Source organism: Phodopus roborovskii, unplaced genomic scaffold (assembly GCF_943737965.1).
Source record: "Phodopus roborovskii unplaced genomic scaffold, PHOROB, whole genome shotgun sequence".
NCBI classification, from domain to species: Eukaryota; Metazoa; Chordata; class Mammalia; order Rodentia; family Cricetidae; genus Phodopus; species Phodopus roborovskii.
In genome coordinates this window covers 21,658,998-21,686,841 of record NW_026126482.1, presented here as the reverse complement: position 1 = coordinate 21,686,841, position 27,844 = coordinate 21,658,998, and the positions used below count along the sequence as shown (strand labels likewise).

The window sequence follows — 27,844 nt, the reverse complement described above, 5'->3', positions numbered from 1 at the left end:
TGTCTCCCATCACAATCATGATGTCACATCCCTATTTCATATCTTTTGGATCATCTGGGTACCAAGCTCAAGTGCTTTGGACAGACCAAATCCTGTCTGTAAAAGCAGTTGAATAAATTATCACACTCCAGAAATGCTAACCCCATTCATTATAGTTGTGAGAAATAGGAAACAGAGTCCATACAGATTTCTGACTACTGTTCATCCTAAGAGACACTATTGGAACCAAACAAACAGCAATAGGTAATGATGGATGGGTGCTCATGCTGGCCAACCCATGTTCTTAGGTGTAGATATAAAGTGCATTGCTCACCATAAAAAAAATTATGACTGCAAGATATAAATGATTTTTATTTAAAAATATGGTATACCAAATTTTCTTTACAAAAATCATATGTACATAGGTTTAAATTGACAGAAAAGTATCTTATCATAGACTATTTGGCAAAACATTCATTCAAACATGTGCAACTCTAGTTATATGATTTATATGAATACCCCAAGACTTAAGTTTAGGAATAAAATGTAACAGAGACATCTGTTGAAAACACCATAACCCTGTGGCAGCTGCTATTAAACCATTAACGGGATCAGGTTTCATTTAAACCAGATTTACCATTTTCAACAACAGCCCATGGGAAAGCTAAAGACATTAGGCACAAATTATTGACACAGGAGATCCTTAATCAAGCCGTACTTTTCATTTGGCTAGCTAGCCATGAGTAGCATTTCTAACAAGAGAACAAGGGCTAAACGGAGGAGGACAAATGGAGTCACTACCCTGGTTAGAACCATGATTTAAAAACAAAGTTGAACCCATGCTGTCAACAGTGATTTAGTTTTATCATTGGACACAGCAGTTAAAAATAGGATCCTCCTTGTACTAAACCAGTGAGTGTTTTTCATCAATGCGTTTGAAGTAGGTGGAATAAGAATACAATAAACAATGACAGTTCCGTGATGACTTTTGTGGTGGGTTTATGTAAGTTATATCTCTTTTAACACTTAAGTTTATCTGCACTTGAGTGTTTTCATCCCACCATGGAAAGGACTGGGCATGCAGCTAAGTGAAAGAGTACTTACCTACCATATGTAAGGCCCTGGGTTCAATCGTAAGAGCTACCAATCAAAAATCTAAAATTACAACAGAACGCGAAGCCACAGTGATGTTAAATATGCTCTTCATAGAGATGACATATTTATACTAAGTTAACAAGAAAATATGCATTATGCATTCATCTTACATTTGTATTTATGACTTATCCCAACCATTCCATAGATGACATGTAATAAAAGGTTTAGTATGAATCAGTAACCATGACAAACACTAGTATCCTTTTTTCTTTTGTGTGACATACTCCAAGCGGTGTGTGTGAACCCATGAGTACTGTGTCACCTGCTGCATTGCACAAAGGGATTTCATGTAAATCTATCCTACAACAGAGAGTGGTCATACACCACTGCTCCAACAGCTCCTGAAATAAAAAATAAAGGATCAGGACAAAGACTGTCCACTGATTCTGGAGAAAGCACAAGATAGGAACTACATATTTTTCATTATTCATTCATTCATTCATTTTTCATTTATTTTTATTTAAAGTGTCTGAGTGTTTTGCTTGCAAGTATGTGTACCATATGTATGCCCAATGCCCAGGGACATCAGACTCCCTAGAACTGGAGTTATAGATGGATGTTAGCCATATATGGATGCTGGAAATTGAACCCAGTTCCTTTGCAAGAGTAGCCAGAGCTCTTACCTGCTGAACCATCTCTCTGGCCTCAAAGGTATCATATATTCTTAAAGAAAGGAATCCACTCTCTCTGACTCCAGCTATCTTCTCAGAACACATGCTTTGAGTGTTTTTCCCTTACTGCTTGTTGTACAAGAGATCTTTAGCCCTGTAATGTGCATCCAGAGACTGGCTGTTTGTGCTTTGGCAAGAAACATTGCTAAGTTTTCTTGCTGCTCTCTCCCAGGGCCTTTTTCCAAGAGCTTGACTACTTCCACAGCTAGCCTATGAAATGACACTTCTTTGTGCAGCTTTCATTAACTTTCTATTTTAAAATTCTACATGAAATGAATAGGTGCTCATTTGCTCTGATGCCAATGCTATCTCATCATCAGAGAGTCCTGGGAGCTAGAGGTCAGTTATAAGGTCCTGGGAGGTGCTACATTTTCTGACCATGATGAATAATTATACAGAAGAAAGGGATTTTCTTCACTACATATTTCAACTGTGATGTCCTGGATCTTTCAATGAAGGATTTGCAATATACATGAAAGAAGAGTAAGAAAGGACAATCAAAGAAACAAAGGAGGATTTGGCAACTGAATATTGAGTGTAGGAGTAGAAATGAGACAAATGTGTCTATTGAAAACCAGGTACATATCAATTATTTTCCTGGAGTGAATTATGGTATAAACTCCTGTCATAGTTAGCGTTGCCTGTCAACTTGACACAAAGCTAGAGTTACCTAGGAAGGGGGTATCTCAATTGAAGAATTACCCACAGGCTGGCCTGTGACAATGATGATGTCTGAGAGGTATTTCCCAATTGCTAATTGATGTAAGTGGACAAAGTCTACTGTGGGTGGTTCCATTCTTATGTAGGTGGGATTAGGTTGCATAAGAAAGGTAGCTGAGAAAGCCAAAGAGGACAAGCAAGTAAGATACTTTCCCTCATGGATCTTGCCTCTGCTTCTGCTTGAATCCCTACCCTGACTTCCCTCGGTGATGAACTTGTTACCTGGAAGTGTAGGCTGAAATAAATCCTTTCTTTCACAAGTTGCTTTAGATTGTGGTTTTATCACAGCAACAAGAAAGCAAACTAGAACAGTGTTGAAAAGCTATGTTCATAGTATACTTTCTGTTTCTGCCTTTCTTAAACATTTGTAGAGGTAATATTTTGGGTTGTTTTTATTTTTGCTTTAACATATATATATATATATATATATATATATATGTGTGTGTGTGTGTGTGTGTGTGTGTGTGTGTGTGTGTGTGTGTATTTTAACTACATGTGTGTCTGTGCATCATGTGTGTGACTGATACCACAGAGGTGAGAAGAAGGTGTTAGATCTTTTGGAACTGGAGTTGCAGATGGTTATGAGCTACCATGTGGGTGCTGGAAATTGAATCAGGCCCTCTGGAAGAGCAGCCAGTGTTCTTACCCATTGAGTCATCTCTCCAGCATTGTATGATAGTATTTTCATGATCAGGAAATATACTGTAAAACAATTTTAAAAGTATAGTGCCTTCAAATCATGAGAATGGCTGGGGAGATAGTCTAGTAGAACTCTGGCATAGCATACCCCACAGCTGTAGAGCTCTGGCTTAGCATTTACCACAGCTGTAGAGCTTTGGTCTAGCATATTACGTGACTGACTTTAAGACAGCACCAAAAGAGGGAGGGGGAGAGAAGAAGGAAGGAAACAAAACAGATTTTTATTTTTTTTTTTTAAAAAAAGGTAAGCTATAAAATGATATGAATATACATCTTTCTGGAACCTGAGGAGTCAATAGTAAACTGAAATCCTTGCATCAGATGAAAGACCTCACACTGGATTCAGCAATTGAAAGAGAAAGGATAAAGCAAGTCATTACTTGTGGGCCAATTCTTAACCCTAGAACCTACACAAGTACTTAGTAGCATGTGGGCAATTGGGTCCAGGTGGGAAGGCAGAGAGTCTCAGTGTTTTATAAATCCTGTGGCCATACTGGATAGCATAACAGAATCAAAAGGGGGAATGGCAATTGCATACCAAGCCCAAATGGAAGGAGAGGCATTTTATAACTTAAGTCTACTGAACTCAGTGGGGCATTCAAACTAACTAGCATTATAATTCAGCCCCATTCAGTTCATTTCCCGATGTAAGCATAGAGGTCAGAGCTTGATGAGTAAATCAGTTATTTTCTATTTCCTTTTCTCCGGTTTGTTTGTAGACAATGACTACCACATGGCATGCATCTACAAGATAGCTATGGAGGAAAGAAAAAGTGAAGCACCAACTGATGAAAACTAGTCAATGGATACGGATCCAAGCATGATCAGAAAGTAGAATTAACAAAGATTTTCTATTATTAGAATCAAAATTAGAAGAAAATAATGCAGCATTTCAGGGGAAGACTTAACAGTGTTTGAGAACAGAAATCAAATATTTTGCATGGCCAAAATCATGATATTAGTGTATGAGTATAAATGGTTACAACAGAAAATACAAGATGAATGTAGAAGTCCCTCTGGCAGTGAACTTACCCCCAATGAAAGCACAAAGGCAAATGAAAAACCGAGGAGGAGGAAGCAGAGGAGGCAAGGAGGGAGGGAGGGAAAAGGGAAAGATGATAGCATGAAGGATTCATGAACTATGCCAACCCACGTAAACCTGAAGTCCTTATAGGGCAAAAAGAGACAATGGTGCTGGAAATATTTGAAGTGATAAATTAATAAAACTGATGAAAGACATCAGCCACCAAAAAAAGTTTCAGAAAATTCCACACAGAAGTCATAGAAACAATACCTAAGCATCTCAGATTCACCAGTGAAAATCAAGACAAAGACAGGGTCTTAAAAAAAAAAAAAAAAAAAAAAAAAAAAAAAAAGGACCATTGCTGATATTTTACTGAAAAGTCCATGTGGGACAGCCCAAGAACTATTCTAGGTCATTATCTCTATCTCCTAATCATAGAATCTTGAATTTTCATTGTCTAGCTCCTTTGCTCTGTACTCCAATCATGTGACATTATTTTGGGCATATAATTAAAGTCTCTAGAATCACTGGCTTGTTCTAAATTCTGCCTTTAGTCACTTTGTAGGTTGTTTCATGCAGTCAAATAAAGGTTCCACAGACAGGTCCAGAAGCCAAGCTGACAAACACAGCAATTCTTCAACTGGGTTTCCTTTTTCTCATGTATGTCAAGTTGAAAACCAAGATTACATGATTACATGTCACAGATACATATACACACTAAATAGCATCAAAATGGCTGTTGTTGAAAATATTCTCTGAAATGCCTGTGTGCACACATGCACACACACACACACACACACAGAAGGAGAGAAGAAGAGAGGGAAAGAGAGAAAGAGGGAGAGAGGGACAGAGAAGAGTCTATTATTTCATCATGACATTGCCTTCATTGGGAAAACATTTTGTACCCAAAGCTTTTCAAGTAGATGTGTTAGTAGAGGTACCTATAGACCCTGAACATAAGTTAGGGGGTATTCAAGTCCTTGAAACTTACACAAAATAACAATAATTTTTAAAGAAATATGTTTGACGCGATCAGAAAAGGACATTTTAAAATGTTTTGAAAATCAGCTACTAAATAATACTAATGGTACATATGACCTGAAATTTGAACAACTGTTCTATCTGGTCTCTGGCTCCATAGAAACTTGCCATGATATATTAGTGCTGTCCATTTGCCATCTGTAACCACATTAGAAGAATAGACAATTCAAAATGTAAACCAAACCACGTGTGACAGTTAGAACTGTTGAGAAGTGACTGCCCCCTGTCGAGTAGCCACCTTGCCGTGAATTCTATTTATCAATTAGTGCTACCTCCTCACATTCCAAGCATGATGAAGGATTGCGCCTTGTGGCCACTCTATCATTAGTTATGGACAAGGATCTGGGGTTGAGTCAAGTCATATTCCTCACTTTCAAGCAGAGAATTTACTGTTGTCTCTAAATCCACCTGGGTTGTCTTTTCTTCTCCACTGCCCTAGAAGGCAAGGAACATTCCAGAAGGTAGTTCTTCAACCTGTCTATGGCTTAGGGTGAAAACAATGAAGAATATTCCCTTCTGTTCTGGAGTATGTGTGAGGCAAGAATGAAAGCTAGGCACCTGTTGTGATATACCATGTACGAGCTGCTGGCTTCTTTGAAAACACAGAATAACCAAGCTTATAATGTCTGTTTCTCTGATGTTCCGCATCATATTAATGTGCCAAAATATCAAGAATAGTAACCCTAAGTCACTGCATAGGAGGAACTAGTGTGTTTGGATGAACACAAAAGTAAAGCTGAGTATAAAAACATGTAAATATTCACACAATTTGTACTTTAACTGGTAAACTAAACACTAGGAAATGTATAGGTTGTGCATGGGATGCTTACTATGGCTGCTATTCTTCCAAATGCACTGAAAGTGGTTCAGGATACTTGAATTCAAATAGCCATCCTGATCTGTGTAATTATTTCTCATTTAAGGGAGGGGCTGGAGCTTGAAAGCATGGGCTTTGGCATCAGGCAAACCTGAGAAGAAATCGCACCTTACCTTTGAGTAAAAAACCTACCTGGTACTTTCATATCTTGATGTCACTATCTATAAAGAGCTGTGAAATAAGCAATGGTGACAGACAAACAAAATAGAAATAAACTGAACAGTGCCTTCCAGAGCTGGATTCTACAGAGAATACTACAGAGACTCAAACAAGTATATCAGTGCTTAATTTGCCTCAGAGCTAACGAAATGTTCCTTTGGAGGCAGACAGCTCAGAAAGGTGCTTGGGAATTGATAGGGAGCCCAGGGTAATCTAGATTATCAGACCGAGTTTTATAGTGCTATTCTTTTTTGTCCTGTTTTCCCAGTTGTGAATTTAAAATATAGACGAATCAGCTCTAATCCCCTGTCTATCCGCTATGCACTAGAAGGAAGTCATTGTTCTTGGAAATTTACATTGGCCTAGAAGAAAAGGACAGAGGGCCACAGAAATCACAACCACACAGCTTTTCAATAGAAAAGAGACTCTCGCTGCCTGTACCCTTCAAGACACGTGCATAAGGTGTATGTTTTAGAGTTGTTTTAAGCACTTAATCCTAAATATTGTTATAATATCAACTATTAACACTTCTTCACTAAACTGAAAGCATTTTGTCCTGCTTGGCTTAACCACAACAATTGTCCCATGAAATATATTCTACAGTAAACCCAATTTTACAAACTCCTGGACTGAGCGATAGAGAATCTGGGTCCACAGACATCCAAACCAGCTGTGAGGTAAAGCTGTGATCTGAGTGTAGGCCTCAGAGAGCTATTCAAGCAATACTTCCCATAAACAGGAGGAATCAGGGCAAAAACCCAACCTTAGGTTCATGCCCTGAGGCCTCAGTATCATTTTGCTCTATCTCACAGTCTGTTCTTCATGGCTCCTATCAAGTAAGAAACATGGCCTCTTTCCCCACATGTCTGTCTTCAAGTCACTCACTTTGGGGTCAGGCATCTACAACATGCATAGAACTTACCAAGTAAAAACATACTTGTTCTAATAAAGTCCAGGATCCTTAAAGAACTAAGTTTTCTGAAAGATTTAATTTACCATCTCCTTTATAATTACTAATTCTGAATAAAAGTCAACCCTGAATTAAGGGCACAATCCTGTGATCTCGAACCTAAAGCCTCTACATCTAATTGTGCAATCATTCTACAACTAATTGAACTATTCAAAAGTCACTAACCATCTGAAGTTGAAGGCTTTAGAGCAACAGTTACCACTAAATTTGTTTTAATTACTCAAGGGTGCTGTCTTAGTGGTCTATCGCTGTGAAGAGACACCATGACCGCGGCAACTCTTATAGAGGAAAACATTCAATTGGGGTATCTCAATTATAGTTCAGAGGTTTAGTCCATTATCACGATGGTGGGGCATGGCAGCATACAGGCAGACATGGGTCAGAAGTAGCTGAGATTCCTACATCTTGCAAGCAACAGGAAGCAGTCTGTCTGTCACAATGAGGGAAACTTGAGCTAAAGGGGCCTCAAGGCCTGCACCCACAGTAACACACTTCCTCCTCATGGCCATATCTACTTCAGAAAGGCCACATCTCTAACCGTGCTACTTACTTTGAGATTGTGGGGACCAATAACATTCAAACTAACACAGGTGCCCGTTTCAAATGCTGATCACTATTCCATTTATTCTTAGATTTCAATCAGCACTGGGAGTACAAGTGAACTGGGTGACCACACTTTGAATCAGCAGGTCCTTCAGCTCATACTTTCAGACTCACTACCCCATGCAATGGAAAGACAGGTTAAGGAAGATCCGAGTATCTTCACTGAAATATCATCAACTCCCCTGATTAGGACAACTCGGGTCTAAAGTCAGTAAACTGTGTCCTATTTGAATAATTACTGACCTTCCCACCATTCTCCATGCAACATGACTGAGAAGAAGAGGAAATTCGTGGAATATCATCTCATTATGTTGCAATGCCATTGCCTGACCTCAACCTCAGCCTGCCGTAACTCATTTCTTTACACGCTACTCAAATGTGCAGCTAAGAACATTTCACTCCATGGAGTTGAAAGAACTTTAACTGAATATTTTAATTTGAGAAATCCCATTCTGTTTTTTTCCTGTTATTTTTTTTTAATGGAAAAAAAAAAGTTGTGTTTTCTTTTCCTTTTCTCCTTGTTAGGCAAAAGACAGATCTTTCCCTTCATTGTCCCTGAGAGTTGAACATTGGGGGAAAATTGGGCACAGCCCATTACTTTTACAAACCCCAGTGAGTGAGTCTCAATGAACAAAAAGATGGCGTTTCTGAACATCTGCAGTCTGATTAGATCAAAGACCAACAAATTAGATGCAAATGGCTTTACAAGGAGCATGCAAATATATCATTTGGAAAGGAAAAAACTTTGGGCAATAATTGCTAATCAACATTTTCCCTTTGGGCAGCCCACACTGCACCAGAGACATATAGCCACGAAGTCAATGCCTGGGCAGCACTCTGTATTTCCCAAAACTCTTGCATGTATACGATGGTGCTTGGTGCATACATCAGGCTTCTCATGTGATTGACATCAGCCCATTTCAAAGGTGATTAAAAAGAAAAAGGCATAAGGGGACAAAAATCACTTGTTTCCCCATCTACTAAATATCTATTTAACTCCTATTAACAGTTGTTATCTAATGCTGTTGTTCCTTCAGATATTCACTTGCATACATTTATTAAATGTCAATTATTGTAATTGAAGGACAATTTTGGTACTTGCATAACAAAATTCCAACTTCCATTATCGATAAACTGGTAGATAGGCAGCCAACTACTATGTTTTTATCAATAGTAATAAGTTGATAGTGAAATTGTAAGTCATAATGCAGTAAAACATGATAGGTTGTGTTCTATCAAGAAACATTTGCTTAAGGCAGAAACACAGCACTGAGACCTACTGCTATGTCAGAGTTTAAGGAAGACACTAAGCAGGAAGGAGCCTTGAGTTCAGTGGCTTTGTAGGAAAGATGAGTTTCATATTCAGAAAAGGAAATAGAAACTGGAATGAACATATAAGTAGGAAACCAACATTCAATAAAATCAGACAATGGGATAAAAAACAAAACAAGTTCTGTAGGCCCAAGTAAGTGATCTGTATTTTATTCCAGTGCAATGAAGATCCCAAGGCAGGGATGTTGTCTTAGGTTTTGTTTTGTTTTTCAATCACATTATTGCTGTAATGAAACACCATGATCAAAGCAACTTGAAGAGGAAAGGGTTTATTTGACTTACACTTCCACATCACTGTTCATCATCATGAAAGGAAGTTTGGATAAGAACTCAAACAGGGCAAGAACCTGGAGGAAGCAGCTGATGTAGAGTCATAAAGGGTGCTGCTTACTGGCTTGATCTCCATGGCTTGCTTGACCTGCTTTCATATAAAACTTAGTACCACCAGTTCAGGCATGGCCCCACCCACAAGAGCTGAGCCCTCCTCCATCAATTACTAATTAAGAAAATGTCTTATGGACATGCCTATAGCCCAGTCTTATGGAGGCATTTTCTTGATTGCAGTTTCCTCCTCTCAGATGACTTTTGCTCATGTCAAGTTGACATAAAACTACCCAGCACAGGTGTGATATGATTTGCTTTACTTTATTCATTGACCTTTATTGATCCTTGAATTTAGTAATGTGTTTTGGGTTTGAACGTGATTCTATTCCTGCCCCTCCCCCCAAGTTTTGAGAGTTTCATCAATTCAAAGTCATTGGGTGCTGTTTAGTACAAGTGTGAGTCAGATAGACAGGGAAAGATAGCCAAGCCTGTCCTTTGCAATTAACAGGCTATGTGGCCTTGGAGAAATTCTTTGCCCTACTCTGACCTTTGTGACTTCATATGATGTTCATATGAAAATTAATACCTTAAAAGGAATTGTAAAGCATTCTGTATAGATGTTGAAATATTAAAACATATTCCCTGTGAACATGAATGAGTTCAAATATAGAAGCAAGTTCCTCCTCTTTAGAGAATTAAAAATGATTTGATTGTTGACTTGCACGAGAAGTGAACAGAACTGCTGTTTTGTAACTAGGACATTCTGAACTCTGAATACAGTGCACGTGAACAGACACAGAGGACAAAGATAAAAATGCAGAATTCCCAGTAAAATAGAAATGTGTAAATCTACATAAAACATCATTTAAAAAAAAATAAAAGATCTTTCTAATTGTCCCGAAAATGAAGGGTACTCTTGGGGCAGGTGCTTAACTGTCTCAAGTCCTTGGGTTCAACTCCCTAGCATTAAGGTAAAGGAGGGAGGAAGGAAGGGAGGGAAGGAAGGTAGGAGGGAGAGAGGGAGGAACCAAGCAAATGGAAGCTTACCATTCTTTTTGAAGACGTTGATGGGACCCTGAAGGTCTCAAGTTTGTTGGCCAGTTTTGGAAATTCACACTGCGATGGCTACATTTTAGCAATTTCAGAGAACAAAGAGGCCTATGCAGATAATTCTTGCTTGTCAACTTGACAAATTTGGGGGTGTATCTATAAGGGTGTTTCTAGAAATTATTGACATATGGGTCTGTAGGAAGCAGAGGAAGGGAGAAGTCTTGGGTGAATGTGTGCTGCATGTGACCATTGTGAGACTATCCTTTCTGTGATCATATGAACCGATCAGGTAAATACAGTGTGGAAAATAAGAATCTGGGAAACAATAGGCTGATGGGTGTTTATTTGGGGAGAAATCACTTACACCAGAAACAGACGACCGCCACAGGTTCCCATCCCAACAATGCCTCTGGACCTCGACCAGACCTCGATCCCCACAGGTCACATCTACACCTGTTCCCAAGCCCCAATGGGCGTGGTCAGTGCAACAGGTACAGGCGGAGTGGATATCTCATTACATGTAAATCCCCTCTTAAAGTTCCCCATACATTCTATTGGTTCTGTTCCTCTAGGAAACATTCCCGAAAGCAAGGTCCCCACACTCAGAAAGCTTATGCCCAAAGCTTCATGAGGTTTAGCAAGCGTTTGCTGGCACGGGTTAGTAGAGCAACACCATTTACAAACATCTGCTTGTGAACAGAGCTTGTCTCTTCAGAGACAGACAGGAAGAGATTGAAAGGAGAGAATTTTTATTTTAGAAACAGAATCTACTCTGTGGAAAAAAATTATAGGAATGGGAGAGTGATTCTTCTTTCAGGGCAGGCTGTGAGCCTGGTACTTCAACTGTGCAGTCATCTATGTCTAGTTTTTAGGCTTATTTTAATAATTTGGGAAAGTCTAACCTCAATTTATCTTACTGGTAAATTGGATCAACAATGAACTGTGTTCTCAAATTCTCCTGTACAGTGTCTTTTAGGTGCATAGTGATGTGACTGGAAAAGTGTGAGTAATGAGGAATTGTAACTCTCCTGCCAAACCAGAGAAGTAATAAGTCATACAGATCTGAAATGCCCCCAAAGTCTCCCATGTCTCCAGCTTGGCTCTGGGAGATAGGGTCCTTAACAAGTAGGACCTGGCCCCTCAACTGACACCCAAGTTCGGGAGGGGGGGTAGTTCAGTCTTATGCAGGCTCCTGAGCTCTCAGTCAAGAGTCTGTGAGCTCCTACTTGCTCAGGTCAGCTGTTTCTGTGGGTTTCCCAAACATGGTCTTGACCCCTTTGCTCATCACTCCTCCCTCTCTACAACTGGACTCCAGGAGCTCAGCTGTGAATCTCTACTTCTGATTCCATCAGCTACTAGATGAAGGCTCTATGATGGTATTTAAAGTAGTTATCAATCTTATGATGGGGGAGGACATTTATGTTTCCCTCTCCACCATTAGATTCTTAAACTAATAGTTGGAGTTTCAATAATAATCATGATAGTGAATATTAGCAAAACCAGGAATCCTCTATGTCCAGCCTTAAAAATTCACTTCTGACTGGCATCCTTTGGACCTGAGGTCTACTTTGGCAGAATTTGGGGAAACAGGGCTGGACTTCCCTTCACCTAACTAGAGACAATGTGTGACCACCCTAGAATGAGTTGGGGAGTGAGTCAGAGAAGGTCATTGATGACAGTGAACGTCTCACTGCTATGGCCACACAAGTTTCCACAATCCTGGATTCCCTCACCCAACTAACTGAGAAAAAGGGTCTTCAACCAGCTGACACAATGGGAAACTTTCTAGAGTCATAAAATATAGTATATGCCAGGGCCCTGGTTGTTAATGGTAATAACTAATAATCAATAAAAGCAATCATGCTCAGGGTCTGGATTCCCTAGGACCACTCCTTCCTGTGAGTTATTAAAATCATTTCAACTCTTACATATTAAATGTCACACAGAAAATAACCTCTTGCCGAGTGTTGGGTTCATCATATTTTACGAATTAATACTTCAGGTCATTTTAATCAGTCTCTGATATATATGCCGTTTTCAGAAAGCACTTGAGGGAAGAACACTGTAGCCATGACTGATAATGACAAGAATATGAACTATATTCTTTATATACATATTGAAATTTGAGCACTATTGCAGTACTTTCCCATCTTAAGTATTTAGGAAGCTTTAAATAAAAAAAATAAATTTGCCTATTTCATTGAAATTGAGCATCCCTTTTTTCAGGCATAAAACTTCATACTTATTAATTTCATGGCCATATGTTAAAAATGAGAGCAAGCACCAGTGAGACGACGACATGATGAGTGTCTTAAAATTTCCAGAAAGGGCACTAAATTTTTCACAGTATTTGTGTTTCATTCTCAGTGTAATAAAAATACGCCACTCTTTTAATAATGAATAATAGATTCTCAGTTTGATTTACATGCATGGATTAGATGTCATGTGTGAAAAGTTGCTGTTTTATTCAGATTGGATTTCCCTCCAGTGAAACAAAAATGGTGCCCATCTACTACACTATAAAAATGATACCTTGTCACACTGATAAATAAGTATTAACTGGCTGATACAGTTTTTAAAATCCCGTATGTCCCCAAAATAGTCTGAGAGCACAATGAGTTCAGAGGAAGTTTTCTCTGTAGCATCTAAAGTGCCCATGTATACCCTATCATAGGGCAAAGCCTCCTGTCAAAATCATGGCCACCTAAAGGAGTACTCTTAACACAAAATAAACTGATTGTAATAAGGAAAGACTCACATTACAAGTTATAAAAAGTTGAAATCTTTTCTGACTCTTTTCCTAGCAGGGAAAACAAAACAATATAAACAAACAAACAAACAAACAATTTATTGTCTCTAGTTTTCTGTTTTGTTTTGTGTGTTTATCCTTTCCATTTCTACCAGTCCCAAATCCAGGTGTACCTGTGAATTCCTGGTCCCGTATAGGTTTACAGTCATGGCATCTTTCAGGGATACAGTCCTTTCTGAAGGCTGACTAAAAGGAATCTGAATCCAAGCTTATTAGGTGGTCTGGGTAGCTTTTGTTCCTGAAGGAGGCTGCTGGACTCAGGGCTTCCATTTCCTGGGGACTTTGCTAGTAACCACTGAGCAGTCTCTTTAGCCTCTGCTAGAGTCACCGTAAAAGGCTGCCTGCCACGGTCTCTCCTATCTCAGGGGTAGAGCCTGAGATAGGAGAGACCATTAAGCAATGACTGTGTTTATTCTTCAGTCCAGGCATTGATTTCCCATGGTGAAGTGTTATTCATGCTAGCTTCTTCTGGGGACCTTCCTTTGGCTTCCAGGTAGCCAGCTTCTCACCATATTTTTGTATTGTTGTCTCTTGGAGTGTGTCCTAATTGCTCTCTTATTCCCCTCCGCTCTCCCTACTCTTCTCCCCTCTTCTTCATTTCTCCAATCTCCTCTCTCACCCGCCTCATTGATCTATCCCATTTTGTCCTATTTACCCATTTAAAGATCCTATCTCCAACAGTTATGCCCTGAGATAGTATTATAGGGACCAATATTTTAACATATAAGTTTGGGAGGGATACACAATTCGGTCCATAAAAGCCCCCTATAATCTACTTCTCTACTTCTTTCTCCCACTTTTATGGTTCTACATGCACACAGCATAACTGAAACCAATGCCATTTCCCTGGAGATGCAAATGCCTGCTAGAAGATCCAATACTAAATAGAGACATAATCAAATGTTAATTTCCCCCATTAAAACATACACGATTATGCGGATGGAAGCCATGTAGGTCGTAACCACTCTTACACCACTGCTCCTCTGTTTCCCTTCAGAAAAGAGCAGGTCAACCAATGTATAACAAGATGCCACAAGACTAGGCACAAACCCTCATATCAAGATTATACAAGGCAAACCAGTAGAAGGAAAAGGGTCCCAAGAGTAGAGAAGAGTCAGAGACACCCTTGTTCCCACTATTAGAAGTCCCACACAAACTCTAAGCTAAACAACCACAGTATGTACACAGAGATCTAGCACAGCCCCTTGCAGGCTCTGTGGTTGCTGCTTCAGTCTCTGTGAGTTCTGCTTAGTTGATTCTGTGGGCCGTGTTCTCCTGGCATCCTCCACACCCCTGGATCCTTCTCCTCCATCTTCCGCTAGGGTGCCCAAGCTCTGCCTAATATTTGGGTTTGGGCCTCTGCATTTGCTCCCATCAGCTGTTGAAAGAAGTCTCCAAGAGGGCCTTCTAACACAACAGGAAAAGGAAGTTGAACTGCAGACTCTACAATATTACTTCCATAACATTCCTTTAGCTAAGAGTCAACAAGTCCTCTTAGATTAAAGAAAATACAGCTCTCACCCTTCAGTGGAAAAATTGCAAAGATTTTATAATTTTCTTACAGAATACATTATTGGTAACTAAATTGATGGAATAAAATATAAAACAAAGTAAGTAATACAAATAAAATTAATCTATTTGGCTGTGTACAGTGTAATAACCTTGCACTAACTCAGAACCTCCCATTTGAATTAGGGCCAAACACCAAAGATTTCCAATAACTCAAGGAAACTCATATAATTAAAGAATGCTAGCTACCAAGTTTCCACATTTCTTATTTTTAAATTATCTTTTATGATTTTTAATTATGTGAAAGTGTATGCACACCAGAATGTAGATGCCCACAGAGGCTCTGCCCTGGAGCTAGAATTCCAGGCCATTGTAAGCCACCTGATATGGTTGCTGGGAATTGAACTCTGGTCCTCCAGAGATGAAGTATATGCTCTTAATGACTGAGACATCTCTCCAGCCCCTTGCAGATTTCTTTGACTCTGCTGCTGTACACATTGCTCTAAGCATAGGGATGATCATTTATGTAATTGTTCTGCTTCTCGTTTGCACGTTTGTAATGGACTAAAGTGAATACATAACACATGCTTAAGACTCAACCCCCAAACAAGTGGCCCTCTGTAAGGTACTGGGGTTTAGATGAAATGATGAGGGTGTCAGGAGAGAATTGTAAGAGGAAGGCCGACAGCTCCCAGCTCTTTCTCCTTGGACGGGTACTGAGGAAAGACCAAGTGACCTAGAGGAAGGTTGGTCACCAAAGAAATAGATCTGCTAGAATAATAATCTCTCACTTCCTAGCCTCTTGTACTGAGGTAAATGAATACTTATTGTTCAAACCATCCACTGTATGGTATTTTTCACAATATCCTGAATTGAACAAGACACACAGTGAGTGAATAATTTAATCTGTCCAGGTTTAATGGCCATGACCAAGAAAAGGAAGGGCAGTGTGTATACAGCTAATAAGGTTCCAGATCAGGAATACAGGCTTGATGAGAACTATTTTTTATTATTATTATTATTTGACTGATTTTCTCAATAAAGACATACTTTTTTCCTCCACAACATGGCAAACAACTGTGATCTTCACGTGAAAATAGCAAGCGTGGTTTAGAGGAGGTTTTGTTTGGTCTTTATAAACATCAAGGCTGCCATTAGCAGGTGAGGGTGCCATTGTAAATCTATGCATATCAGAAGTTCCCCAAAGATGCCTGAAAGACTTCCACCTCCTTTTGCAGCTGCACTTGTGGTCAACACTGGGCTGTAGAGGAAGGTCGCGGGTTCTCCACACCCTGCTCTTGGTCAGCGACAAGTAAGAGTTTAGGCTTGAAATTTCTCCTGTAGCTACAGCCTCACTCTCTAGTCTCTCCAGAAATGTGCTTGCATTTTACAAGATGACTTGAATATCCAAGAGCAAGACATCCAGCACAACAGATAAAGGATGCTGTCAGTTCCTAAAGGCCTAACTAACCTTGAACCCCAAAATTTCCTTTCCACTTGAGAATGAGCTGTATTGAGTTTGCTCGTGCTTTGAGGAAGAGAGGGGGTACATGAGGTCATCTCTGTTTTTAAAAACTATTTTTTTCAAAATGTTTTTCTAAAAAGAGGATATCAAGTTACCTTGAAGAAATCAGTCCAAAAAGTACTATTATTTTCTCATGCATTATCCATTTCTAGATATTAAAATAGTGTCTCTGAATTGATTTGTTTGTTATCCATCCCTTATGATCTGATTTTAAAAATTACTTGTTCTTAATTCTTTACACACTAGCTTAGCATTTCCTTCACTTTCTGTTCTTCAAGAAACAATCCATATTTTTGATAACCTGAATTCCCACTAAATTTGCCTAATCCCTCTAAATAGTTTTACATTTTGTTTTGCTCTCATTTTAGAAGCAGTTTTTGATTATCTGCTAAGTGTAAGTGTTCTGTGCTCTGAAGAACCCTGAGTCTTATTGGAGGCTAATTAACATATAGAAACAATGGTAAACACAAATGAGTTTAGAATCTGAAAGTAAGCAGAAGTAAATACTCTCTGACCAATGCCAGGTGGCAAATTAGAACTCGGAGAATACACGAAATTAAGTACAGTGATAGTTCAAGTGTAACTGAGTGGTGAGTAGTTGTATCAGATGTGGAGAAATACCAGAGAAAGGAGGCAGAACCTATGTGACTAGGGTCTTCTAGGATACAGAAAGATTAAGTTTTCCTAAAAGAAACTAGGATTATACAAACGGTTTTAAATAAGATGTGAGATGAGTTTTAGGAAGATTATTTTGCTTGTGGTGTTTGAAGGTGCTATTCAATAATTAGATATTGGATAATTATATGTTAGATAATTAGAATATCTTACTGGAGTTAGAGAACCATACTTAAGTACCCATAGCTTTAGGACAAAGGTTCCATTCACAACATTGCCCTAAGAATCTATGTGCTATTGAATAATTTGACAAACTTCTCCAAAATTTAGATACTCATGTATGAAATACAAATGATAATGTTGACCCCAAATATTTCCTTCAACTTTACATGCCACGATATCAGTGGAAGCAGGAAACTTTTCCATGTGGTTTACAAACACTTTGCTGTTTTCACACAAGATTCAAGAAACAAAAATGTAAGTATTTCTCACAACCACTCACGTATTCTTTCAAATGGCATAACCATAGGTATGAAAAGGGAGTAAATAACCCTGGCAGTGAATTGGGAGTTCATAGAAGGTACATACATTGGTTGTGTTTGCTTATTGGAGCTAAGATCCTTTAGCGTCACTGTCGCATTTACTCCAGATCACTAATCTGTTGGTAACACGCTTCAAGGAGACAGGGTTTCCCATGATGACTCTTACGGTGAAGATCACAGAGACAAGAGTAGATAATTGCACCAAGTTCTATCATCAAGGAAGTTTGCAGTTAGAATTTGGGTTTCAGAGCACACATCCTGCCACACCCTGCCTCCTGTACTTACTCATAGAATTTAAGTATAGACTGAGAAATGCCTTACAAGAGCCTTTGCAAATGATTTTAGGAATAGAAGTGTGTTTCTACAGGATGCCCATCTGTTCACAAGCAGCTTAAGAGGAAAAGCCTCCTGATAAGTGACCACCAAATGCCTGCTCTCTGATTCACCATCTGGAAGCCTGTGTCCTCAGTATATTCTCCGAGACCCTGGTCCTACAGACTCTTTGCCTTGGCCTGGGCATGAATATACTGCTCATATGATGGCAGCCATATTTTTCTTGTTTGAGGAATACTCCAGATTGCCATAAGTTAATGATTTGTGTAAACAATTTTTTTTTTTATTTTTTACCTTCAGACACCCTCACACACTGACACATGATCCACAAAACAGATGTGTTTATCAAATACAAAATGGGGTTAAGTGGTACCAAAATCAAGTGATTTTTTTTTTCTTCCTTTTCTTTAGCTGACACAGACCCTCCATCCTAGACAGGTTTTCATTTTCTCTGTGTTGTGGGGTAATGTGAAAAATGAAATATGTTACCCTAAATTGAAGGAAACCATGGTCTTAATGGAATCATTAGAGAAATTGTTCCAGAATGCTGCATCCTTCCAGAAATAATAACCCTGTAATGTCAGCAAATTCCGAGTCAGCACGGGTTACCTGCTGCACACAGAGGGGCCTGGTCATGTTCATTAGCTCTGCCCGAGGCTCAGCCAAACTTCAGCACATGACCTTTAAGAATTTTAAAAAATTCATTAATCAATGTTCTTTGCCTGAGTTTTGCTGGTTTTGCTTCTTTAACCTATTATTTGTATTCTTTTCTATAAGTTGGCTGATACCCATACCCAAGGAAACTAAGAATTGCAAGCATAACAGTTCTAGCTAATAATTAACAGAAGTTCCTTTCAGTTTGGCTACCATTGCCAAAGGTCAATAATGATATTTTAAATGTCACCCAAAAAGAATTATCATACAAGCTAAGAAAATAATGGTCACAATTCTTAATTCATACTTTACTTTCCATTCTTAAGAGTATTTTTGACATCCTTTCTCTTTGACTCTCCTATAAAGCCCTAAAAATGTTGTATTAACATTTGTATTAATACATTGTATTAAATGTATTAAGACATTAATGTCTTAAAACCCAAGCAGAGAAAACAACCGAAGGTATTCTTCATCAAACTTTAGGATTGCTATGATTTTCCCGTGTCTCCTTGGTGTTCTCTGGGTGGTCTATAGCATTCTGTCACCATGGCAATAAGCATGATGTAGTCTTATGCACTTACAAATGGTTTAATGCAGTGGCTCCCTCTGCCCTGACTTAGGGACAATATAGAGATGCTGGAGTCCTCACTGGAACTTCCACTTTGAATTTCTGATTGTGTTATTAAGATATAGCCACACACTTATCTGCATTATGTGACCCTTTAGACTTTCTTTTGAGGTTCAAATGCTTTAAATTATCAAATATTTTTATCAAAGTCTAGGAGAAAAGGCCTGTCCCCTAACATTACATTTCGAATGGGTTTTAAGAAAATACTATGAAAATGTCACTTGCTCTTGCATTCTTCCTTAATCTTAAGTGCTTTTTTGTTAGTTCTTTTAACAAACTTCTAGCAAGAAAATATTCATTATAGAGTGAATTGTGAATTCCAGAAGGATGTACATTGACCAGTCTAACATTTCAAATGTACACTACTTCAGAAAATGGCTATATTTGGAAGCAGGGTCTTTCTATTTAACCAAATTGTAATGATGTCTTTACCATGGCAACGTCCTCATGAAATAAGAGTAATTTGTATGGAAACAGACAGACACACGCAAGGAAGATGTGAAGAAGATCATAGTGGACATCCAGAAACTGAGGAACCCATGTGCCTGCCAGATTCCATGAGAAACACACAAAACCTCTCCTGCTTTCATCTTAACTTTTGTTCTTAAACCTTAGGGAAAAAAATCCTATATTTTTAGTAAGGAATGGTTCTATTCATTTGTGGTACCTCTGGCCCAATGCCTGGGTGACAGATAAGGTGAACTGTGTTGTCTCAGTCTCTTTTCCTGCTGCTGTGATAAAATATGGACAAAGGCAACTTAAGGAAGAAACTGTTTATTCTGGCTCCGAGTTCAAGGGTGTATGTAGTCCATGGCAGGGAGATGGAGGCAGTAGGAGCTTGTAGCAGCTGATGCAACTCATCCATAACCAGGAAACAGAGCACAGTGAATGCATGTTGCTTCTCAGCTCTGTTTCTCCATCTATGCTGCTCAGGATCCCAGCCTGAGTGGGAATTATGCCACACACTGTGGGTGTGTCTTCCCACCTCAGTTAAGGTGAAGGTAATCAAGATAGTCCCCCACAGGCATGTCCAGAGGCCTGTGGAATCACTGCTGGATAATTCCAAATTCAGTCAAGTTAACAATATTCACTGTCAAGAGAGACATTTATTTTAGAATTATAAATGTGCAGCTAGAATGTGCTCATGTGGATTGATCTTACACAGTCCTACTCAAGAGTTTGTGAGTCTCTTGCAATGAGTCTGGAAAATTAATAGCACCTATTTCTTCATATAATATTTCCTTATTCTTTCCTTCTGGAAATTGTCAAAGTGGTGTGTGTGTGTGTGTGTGTGTGTGTGTGTGTGTGTGTGTGTGTGTGTGTTCATGTTTTCTATCTTTTTTCACCAGTAAATGTCATAATCCAGGGAACTGCTTCAACCTGCTGTCTGATCATTTATTGTTGGTTGAAAAGTCTTCAATGTGCCTTTCAAATTTGCACTTCAGTCACTGCATTTTGGTTATAGAATCATATTGTAGATTATCAGGAGAAACAGTTTTAAAAGAGTTTTTAAGTTAAGAAATAATTCTTGTTATGTCCCTGATTATATGAATGACATATTGGTACCTGAGATAGTATCTACTAAGTGGATTGCTTATTTTATCTTATTTTTGGTCTTGTCTCTTCATTTGGACACTGTTGGATCATCTATAATTCATGCAGAAAATTTCCTAAATTCCATATCTAATAAGTTCCCTGGGTGGTTGTTATATTTGCCAAATTTGACCATCCCTGTTTTCCTCTCTCACACTATCACTGTTCAGTCTGGCATTCTTCTCTCTGATTTGCGATTTTTCTTGATTCTTTATGCACAGGGCTATCTCTTCTGTTTTTAAATATTTGCCCACATTTATGGAGAATCAAGGTGTTTGTAGAATAAAAATCTGAAAATGGAATATGCCTTTTAACCCCTGATTCTAGCAGAACTATGGACTAAGATAACCTAAATATTTAACCTATTCCATCTTCTTGCCAGGACCAGAAGTCAACAAGTACATATGTCATGTTGCATATTTCTCCCCAAAGAGCCACATCTGTAGACAGTTAATGGATACTGTCAACAAAGATGGCAATCTCTTCATCAGAAATGTTTCTGGGACAAATGTCAGAAGACAAGCATGTTCTCAATGTTTCTACATAAAAATCTTCAAGCAAGCACTCAGCACCAACAGGTCTAAGCTTAGAATCCACAAATGAACTTGACCTACTACACTGACATAAAGTAATTTCTATTATTCATGTGTTATAAAGAGCCTGATGCTTGTATTTTTCCCTAAAAACATCTCATTTGATGACCTCTACCTCACAATATAGCAAGAACCATGTTAATATGTAGAGGAATTATTTGGGACAGTAACAAAGCTCTCTATATATGGGATTTGTACCATGGATACCTGGAGTGGTACACCATTGGGCTTACACACATATCTGTTGCCTCCCTTAGGAATCCTCTCCAACATCTCTAAGCAGCATCAGTTCAACTTAACCTTCAAGTGTTGACCTGCTAGTTCAGCCTGATGCCAAAGGTATAACACTGTGATGATGTAACATTGTGTCCTTATTAAGGTTCCGTTCCTAAGATAATTTTATAGGTATGTGACATAGATATTTATTCCTCAAACTCAGAGTGCTTCCTGTAATTAGGCCTTGTTCTTTCTTTTAAATAATGTCTTCTGTGTTCTTTGATTTTTTTTCACAGATAGATGGTCATCTCTTTCCAGTTAGCACAAGTATGGTGCCTTGTGCCCTCCTTGTGCCTTAGGGAAGATCATCGCTTCCACTCATGAAGTAAGAAAAGAATTGGCCTCTTTGACTTGTGTCTTAAATGAAATGAAATAGATGTCTCAAATGTCTCAATACAAATTACAAATCCAAGGTATGGCTTTATGTTTCTGAATTTGTTTTTATTATTAGAAAACTATGTTGCTGCTGCTGAGGGTATGCCTCAGTTGGAAGAGTATTTATGTGGGATGAATGGAGCTCTGCATTCAAACCATAGTATTACATCAACCAGGTATTGAAGAACATGCCTGTAATACCAGTCCTCAGGATGAGGACTGGAGGATCAAGGACATCACCCTCTGCTATACAATGAGTCGAGGCCAGCATGACATACATACACCCTGCTTTAAAAATAAATAAAATAGCATTACAGCATGTTGCTTGAAAACTCACTGTTTTTACTGTCAGTCTCATACAAACTACAGCAGTGAGACCAGCAGGCAGGGTTGTACCCTTAATGAGATAACATGACACTACAGGTTTGAGTCTAACAGAGCAAATGGGATTTCCAGCAACAGCCTTTCAACTTCTGGAAGCAGAAAGGCTCTAGTGACTTCTCTTTCCAGTTAAATCCGGTTGTTTTAGGCATTTTTATTGTTTTTATTTTTTGTCATGAGTATTATACTCTTCTAAAATACATTGTGTGTGTGTTTGTGTATGTGTGTGTGTACCTATACATACATACATACATACATACATACATACATACATATATGAGATTGAGGATTTTGCTATGGATGGGTATTAAAGGATGGACACAATTCACTGTTATTTTGTCAGCCTGCTAGCACTGTTTTCCTGGGCTATGGCAGGAGGTAATTATGATTTGTTTGTATCTGACACATGCAGAAAATTTGAGAATGCCTTTTTAACCATTCAAATATGCTTGCTTCTCTGATGTGCTTTTCTTGTCACAGGCTCAGTGCAGCTCTGACACTGTGAATGATCGTTACCACCTCACTTCTTTTAACATGCAGCATGCTTCCTTCTGGACCTGCCTGGTGAAACTCTTCCCATTAGCACTTTGCCCAGAGCCTCTCCTGTGTATGAGTCAGCACCCTAGCAGTATAAAGAAATACCTGAGGCAATTAACTTACATAGAGGAAAGAGTGTTTTGGCTTATAACTTGGAAGGTTCTAGTCCAACTACAGTGATGACTGTGGCTCTCAGCCTCTGACAAGATGGAGGAAATATAGAATGGAAATCAGAAAGGAGACATGGGGCCTGGCTAGAATGACTTATATTATGAACCAGGAAGCAAAAATAGAGGATGAATCCACAGTCTCCTTCAAAGGTAGATCCCCAGTGAACTAAGGGCCTCCCACCGTGTCCTATCTCTAAAAGATCACCATCTCAAAGTCTTAATAGTTCTACTCTGTAGTGACATAGTCACTTTGTCTGCACCTGTGGGACTGACCACACCCATTGGGGGTGGGGACAGTGGCAGAGATGATGGGGGTAACTAGGTCTAGAGAAGCCCCTCCCCCCCGAGTGGTCTCTTGCTTGCAGCATGGGGACAGAAAAGCATCCGGAGGCATCCTTGGGACCAGGAACCTGCTGATGTTCATTTGTCTCTGTTGTAAGTTATTTCTCCCTGAATAAACATCTATTCAGCCTATTTGTTTTTCCTGATCCTTATTAAACCACAATATTACTCTGTGACTCTAGCCTTTCAAACTCAAAGGATACTGCTGCACACATGGGATCATTATAATTACTCAAAGGTTGATGTGGGCTAGTCTTTACAAAGCCAACAAGAATAGATGGGACTCCTACATCCAGATTTCACATTTTTACCAGGAACTTGAGAGTGCACTTGAACAAATGCCAGTAATAACAACAAATGATAGCATGCCTCAGTGTAAAACATTTAAAAACAAGATGGCTTAAAAGGTACCAAAGCAATATAATTGTACAGTATTGCTGACTAGACTCCTTAAAACCATTAGCTCAACTCTTAGCTACTCTTGCCTTTTTGAAAAAAAAAATTGGGGCTGGAACTATGCCTGATGCCTGCTGTACCAGTCATCAAATTCTACTACTGGAAGTTAGTGGCTTGGGGGGGTTGGGGTGGGCGGGGATTATCTCTATAACCAACTCAGAATAAAACCTTACACAAGTACCCCATGCTTTTTAACAAAGTCATTGGAATCATTTAGTAGAGGGGGATAATGTTAACCTGTATTGTTCCTAACCAAAGATCCAAAGGGTAAAATTTTATGGGCTTCTCTATCAAAGAGATAGCATGATTACAACAATAGTAATGGGAGATTTTTGGATTCCTCCTATGCACTGGCAAGGCATCTTTCTGCACACACCTCTGGTAGGACAGCATCACTGTACCCATCTTCGAATGGGCTCAAAGTAGTGGCTTGGCGGTGCCTTCCCTTGGATCTTGTCAGTCAAGGCCCTCTTTCAATTAAACCTTTTCCTAAAATGAATTTTTACTTCTCTGTTTCAAAGCACCTCCATCTCTTGGCTGTCTACACACATATGCATGTGTAATATACCATGTGTGTGTTGGAGTTGTCTACTTGAAAACCCTGAAAACAGGAAGATCAATAATCCATACAACACTCTTGATAAATAAAGAACATAAGAATAAGTATGTCTTTACCTACAATAGGGGTTGAGATGGATGGATACATGGATAGATAGACAGACAGACAAAAGGACAGATACATTGATAGCACTTATTGGATATTTATTGAATAAGTGAATGCGATCATAGAAGATTGTATCAATATGATCCTTTGTCTTGACTACAATGGTTAATTTTGTACAGCGACATGACAGAGAGGAAAGGTGGACAGTGCCAGCAGAATCTAATTAAACACAAAGTAATTTATGTGCATAGAAGGTCAGCTTACCACAGAAAGTCTTTCATGGAAATACAGCCCCACATCATAAAAGTTGCCACCATGATGAACTGGACGTGTTATCACCTTCAGCTGCTCAGTTTGACACCACTGTGAGACACAGCTCCCCAGCTGATTGAGCAGAGACACTCTGAGAAGGTAGGAGCCTTGGGGAGCCTTGTTCTTGAGGCCCCTAATACAGCTGATTTGTATTTGTAGACGAAGCAACTGAGACTGCTCACCCTACATAAAAGGCATAATTCTTGAATTACACAGGAACTGGATAAAACCAAGCAATTAGCAACAATGGGCTTTTCAGAGGGTAAAGAAGGGAGACAATTATTTTTGCTCAACCTGTAATTGTTAGGTATTAGCAATGATAACAGACAAGGGCCCACAATGTATAATTAAGAGGTCAAAAAGCAAACTCCCCGATGACGGGAGGGAAAGTTTAGCTGGTGTTTAAGCACTGTATGTTAATAAGTTGTGACATCAAAAACCATTCATCTATTATAGTAAGATGGAATTAGCAGGAATCCAACACTTCTAGAAACCACACAGCATGCCCACTAAGATATTAGGGAATGGGAAACCCCAACCACAAGCCTCACACATGGCATGAGAAAGGCGACAATCCTAAGCAATACTAATCACAGACAAAAATGCCACAATGATAAGTGACCTGCAAAACATGCCAGACTCATACCTCACCTGATCCATTATATTCCCTATATGGCAGCTTGACCCACAGGCTTTCAATGAGAGGCCCTCCCACAACAGGAAAGGGGGAGAAAAATTAAGGGCTGAGTTTTAGCCCACAACATGTAACTGAGACGGGACTAAGCCTTTTATGGAACATTCAGATTTCATTGTTTGTTCACAGTTGACAAAGCAGACCATTTCCATGTTCTATAACTGCCAAGTTTATACAAATTAATGATTTGAATGAACTATTATTTCAGATTAAGTAAACACTGAAACAGGATTGTTGAGAATTCAGAAAGCATTATGTTTTATTTCTAGACTCACAAGTCCCTGAATAATTCAGCCTTTAGGAATTCACTGAGATTTTGTGCTCCAGTCACCAATGAGATCATTTTTAAGAGCATGTTACTCTTCCATTCAGGGTAGTGGTACTGCTAGGTGAATCTATAATCGACAGGAGAGACTTCTTGCTCTTGCTCAGAATTTATTGAAATAATGTATATTTCCATATAGATAGTATGCTTCTAGAATTAAGTAAACAAGAAAAGTTGTTCAATTTCTTTTGTTTTCCCATTCAAATCATACTTAAAAACTAATCAGAATAACAATTATTTTTGGTTTAATTAGAAAATCTTAATTAACAACAAAGACTTAACCTTAATATTTTGGTTTCCAAAAATATTTTAAAAGTTAACACCATCTGAATAAATAAGACAATCATTTTAGACCTCAAGGCAGGATTACTGATGCAAGCAGACTGAGTTATTAAGCACATTCTAAATTAAACACCTCTATGAATTTTATACTGAAATATATTGTGATAGTTTTGCATGCCAAATGTGACATTTTGTGTTTTAGATTCATCTTCTGTACTAATTTTGGAAATGTCATACAAACAAAGATTTTGTCATTTACCAATAGAATTACTATGCACGGTCACCTAGCTGTCTCTGTGCAGGCTCTTGTGGTTGTTTCAAGTCAGCAAGCCATAAAGAATCTTTATCTCTCTGAAACACAGCAATTTGGAAGATAATCGAATGGTGACTAGGGGGCAGAAATGCCAGTCTGAGAAATTATACCACAATCTCTCTTGCATTTACAACCTCTGTCAAGCTCATGTCAGACAGAGGAGGAGAAGGGGAATGGAGATCCATCAAATCTCAAGCCTGTGTCATTTGCATTGTGGCAGGCCTGCCTCCATGTATGGCTAATACTGAGTCTGGTCATATTATTACTCTGTGGTGAAAAATACCACAGATATATTTATGGACAGCTTTTAGACTATGTTTTAGTGTGGAGTTAGCATCAAAAATATTTAGTAAGACCTACTTTCTCTGAAGAACCCCTGAGGAGGAAAAAAAAATGGGTAAGGGCAATCACACAATGGATGTCATCATCTGACATTTTGTATCAGGAGAAGCCAGTCGAGAATGCTCACCTTGTGCCAAGCTCCTTCTGCTCTTTGGGATTCTTTAGCTGCTTCTGGACACGAATTTGGCTCCATGACACTGCCCTTTGTATAGGGATTCCCATCTGCAGTGCACAGCTGACTTGGAGCAGCAGGTATGAGAAAGAATTAAAATGAAAGAAAAGATGTTGAAAATGGGGCATGAAGGCAAGCCTTGCCCTTAGAGCTACAATACAGTGCTTTGTTGGATTGAATAGGAGTTAGAAGTGCCACATTGCAGGTGTTGCACTTGACTAAAGCGGGGTTTCTGAAGTATAGCCCCATAAAATACATAACATACTATATAAGCAACTGAGCTTGCCACAATTAAAGCATCAGTTGTTTCAGAAACAACCAGGAAATCAAATGCTGTTGTCTTCCCTTGTCTGAAAGGAATGGGCTCTAGGGCTCCCTGTGAATGCTAGAATCCAAAGAGACTCATGTCCCTTATATAATATGGCTCTCTCTCTCTCTTTCTCTTTCTCTCTCATATATATATGTGCGTGTGTATATGCATGTATTATGTATATTATGTATGTATATGAACATATATTTTTCAATTTTATTTTGCTTTTAATTGTGTGTGTGTGTACACATACATGTACATGCATATGCATGCCTGTGACTTCAGAGTCTCTTTGGGATCAGAAGAGGGCATCAGATCCCCTGAAGCTAGAGTTAAAAGTTACTGTGAGTCACCCCATGTAGGTGCTGGGAAGGGAACTCTGGTACTCTGTAAGATCTGCAAGCCCTCTCAACCCCCACAATGTCTTTCCAGCTCTACTTCTTATCATGTATTTTAAATAATCTCTAGATCACTGGTTCTCAGCCTTC

At 38.9% G+C, this 27,844-nt stretch overlaps 1 protein-coding gene across 1 annotated transcript in view; it reads right to left on the bottom strand.

Moving 5' to 3' along the window:
* Window positions 1-27,844, bottom strand: part of LOC127229305 (uncharacterized) — a gene marked incomplete at its 5' end in the record, with an annotated part of 280,807 nt that overhangs the window by 172,912 nt on the left and 80,051 nt on the right. The window contains 2 exons of the mRNA XM_051194389.1: window positions 24,871-25,101; window positions 27,002-27,121. Coding sequence (XP_051050346.1) covers window positions 24,871-25,101; window positions 27,002-27,121 — 351 coding nt within the window. The remainder of the gene's footprint in view (window positions 1-24,870; window positions 25,102-27,001; window positions 27,122-27,844) is intronic.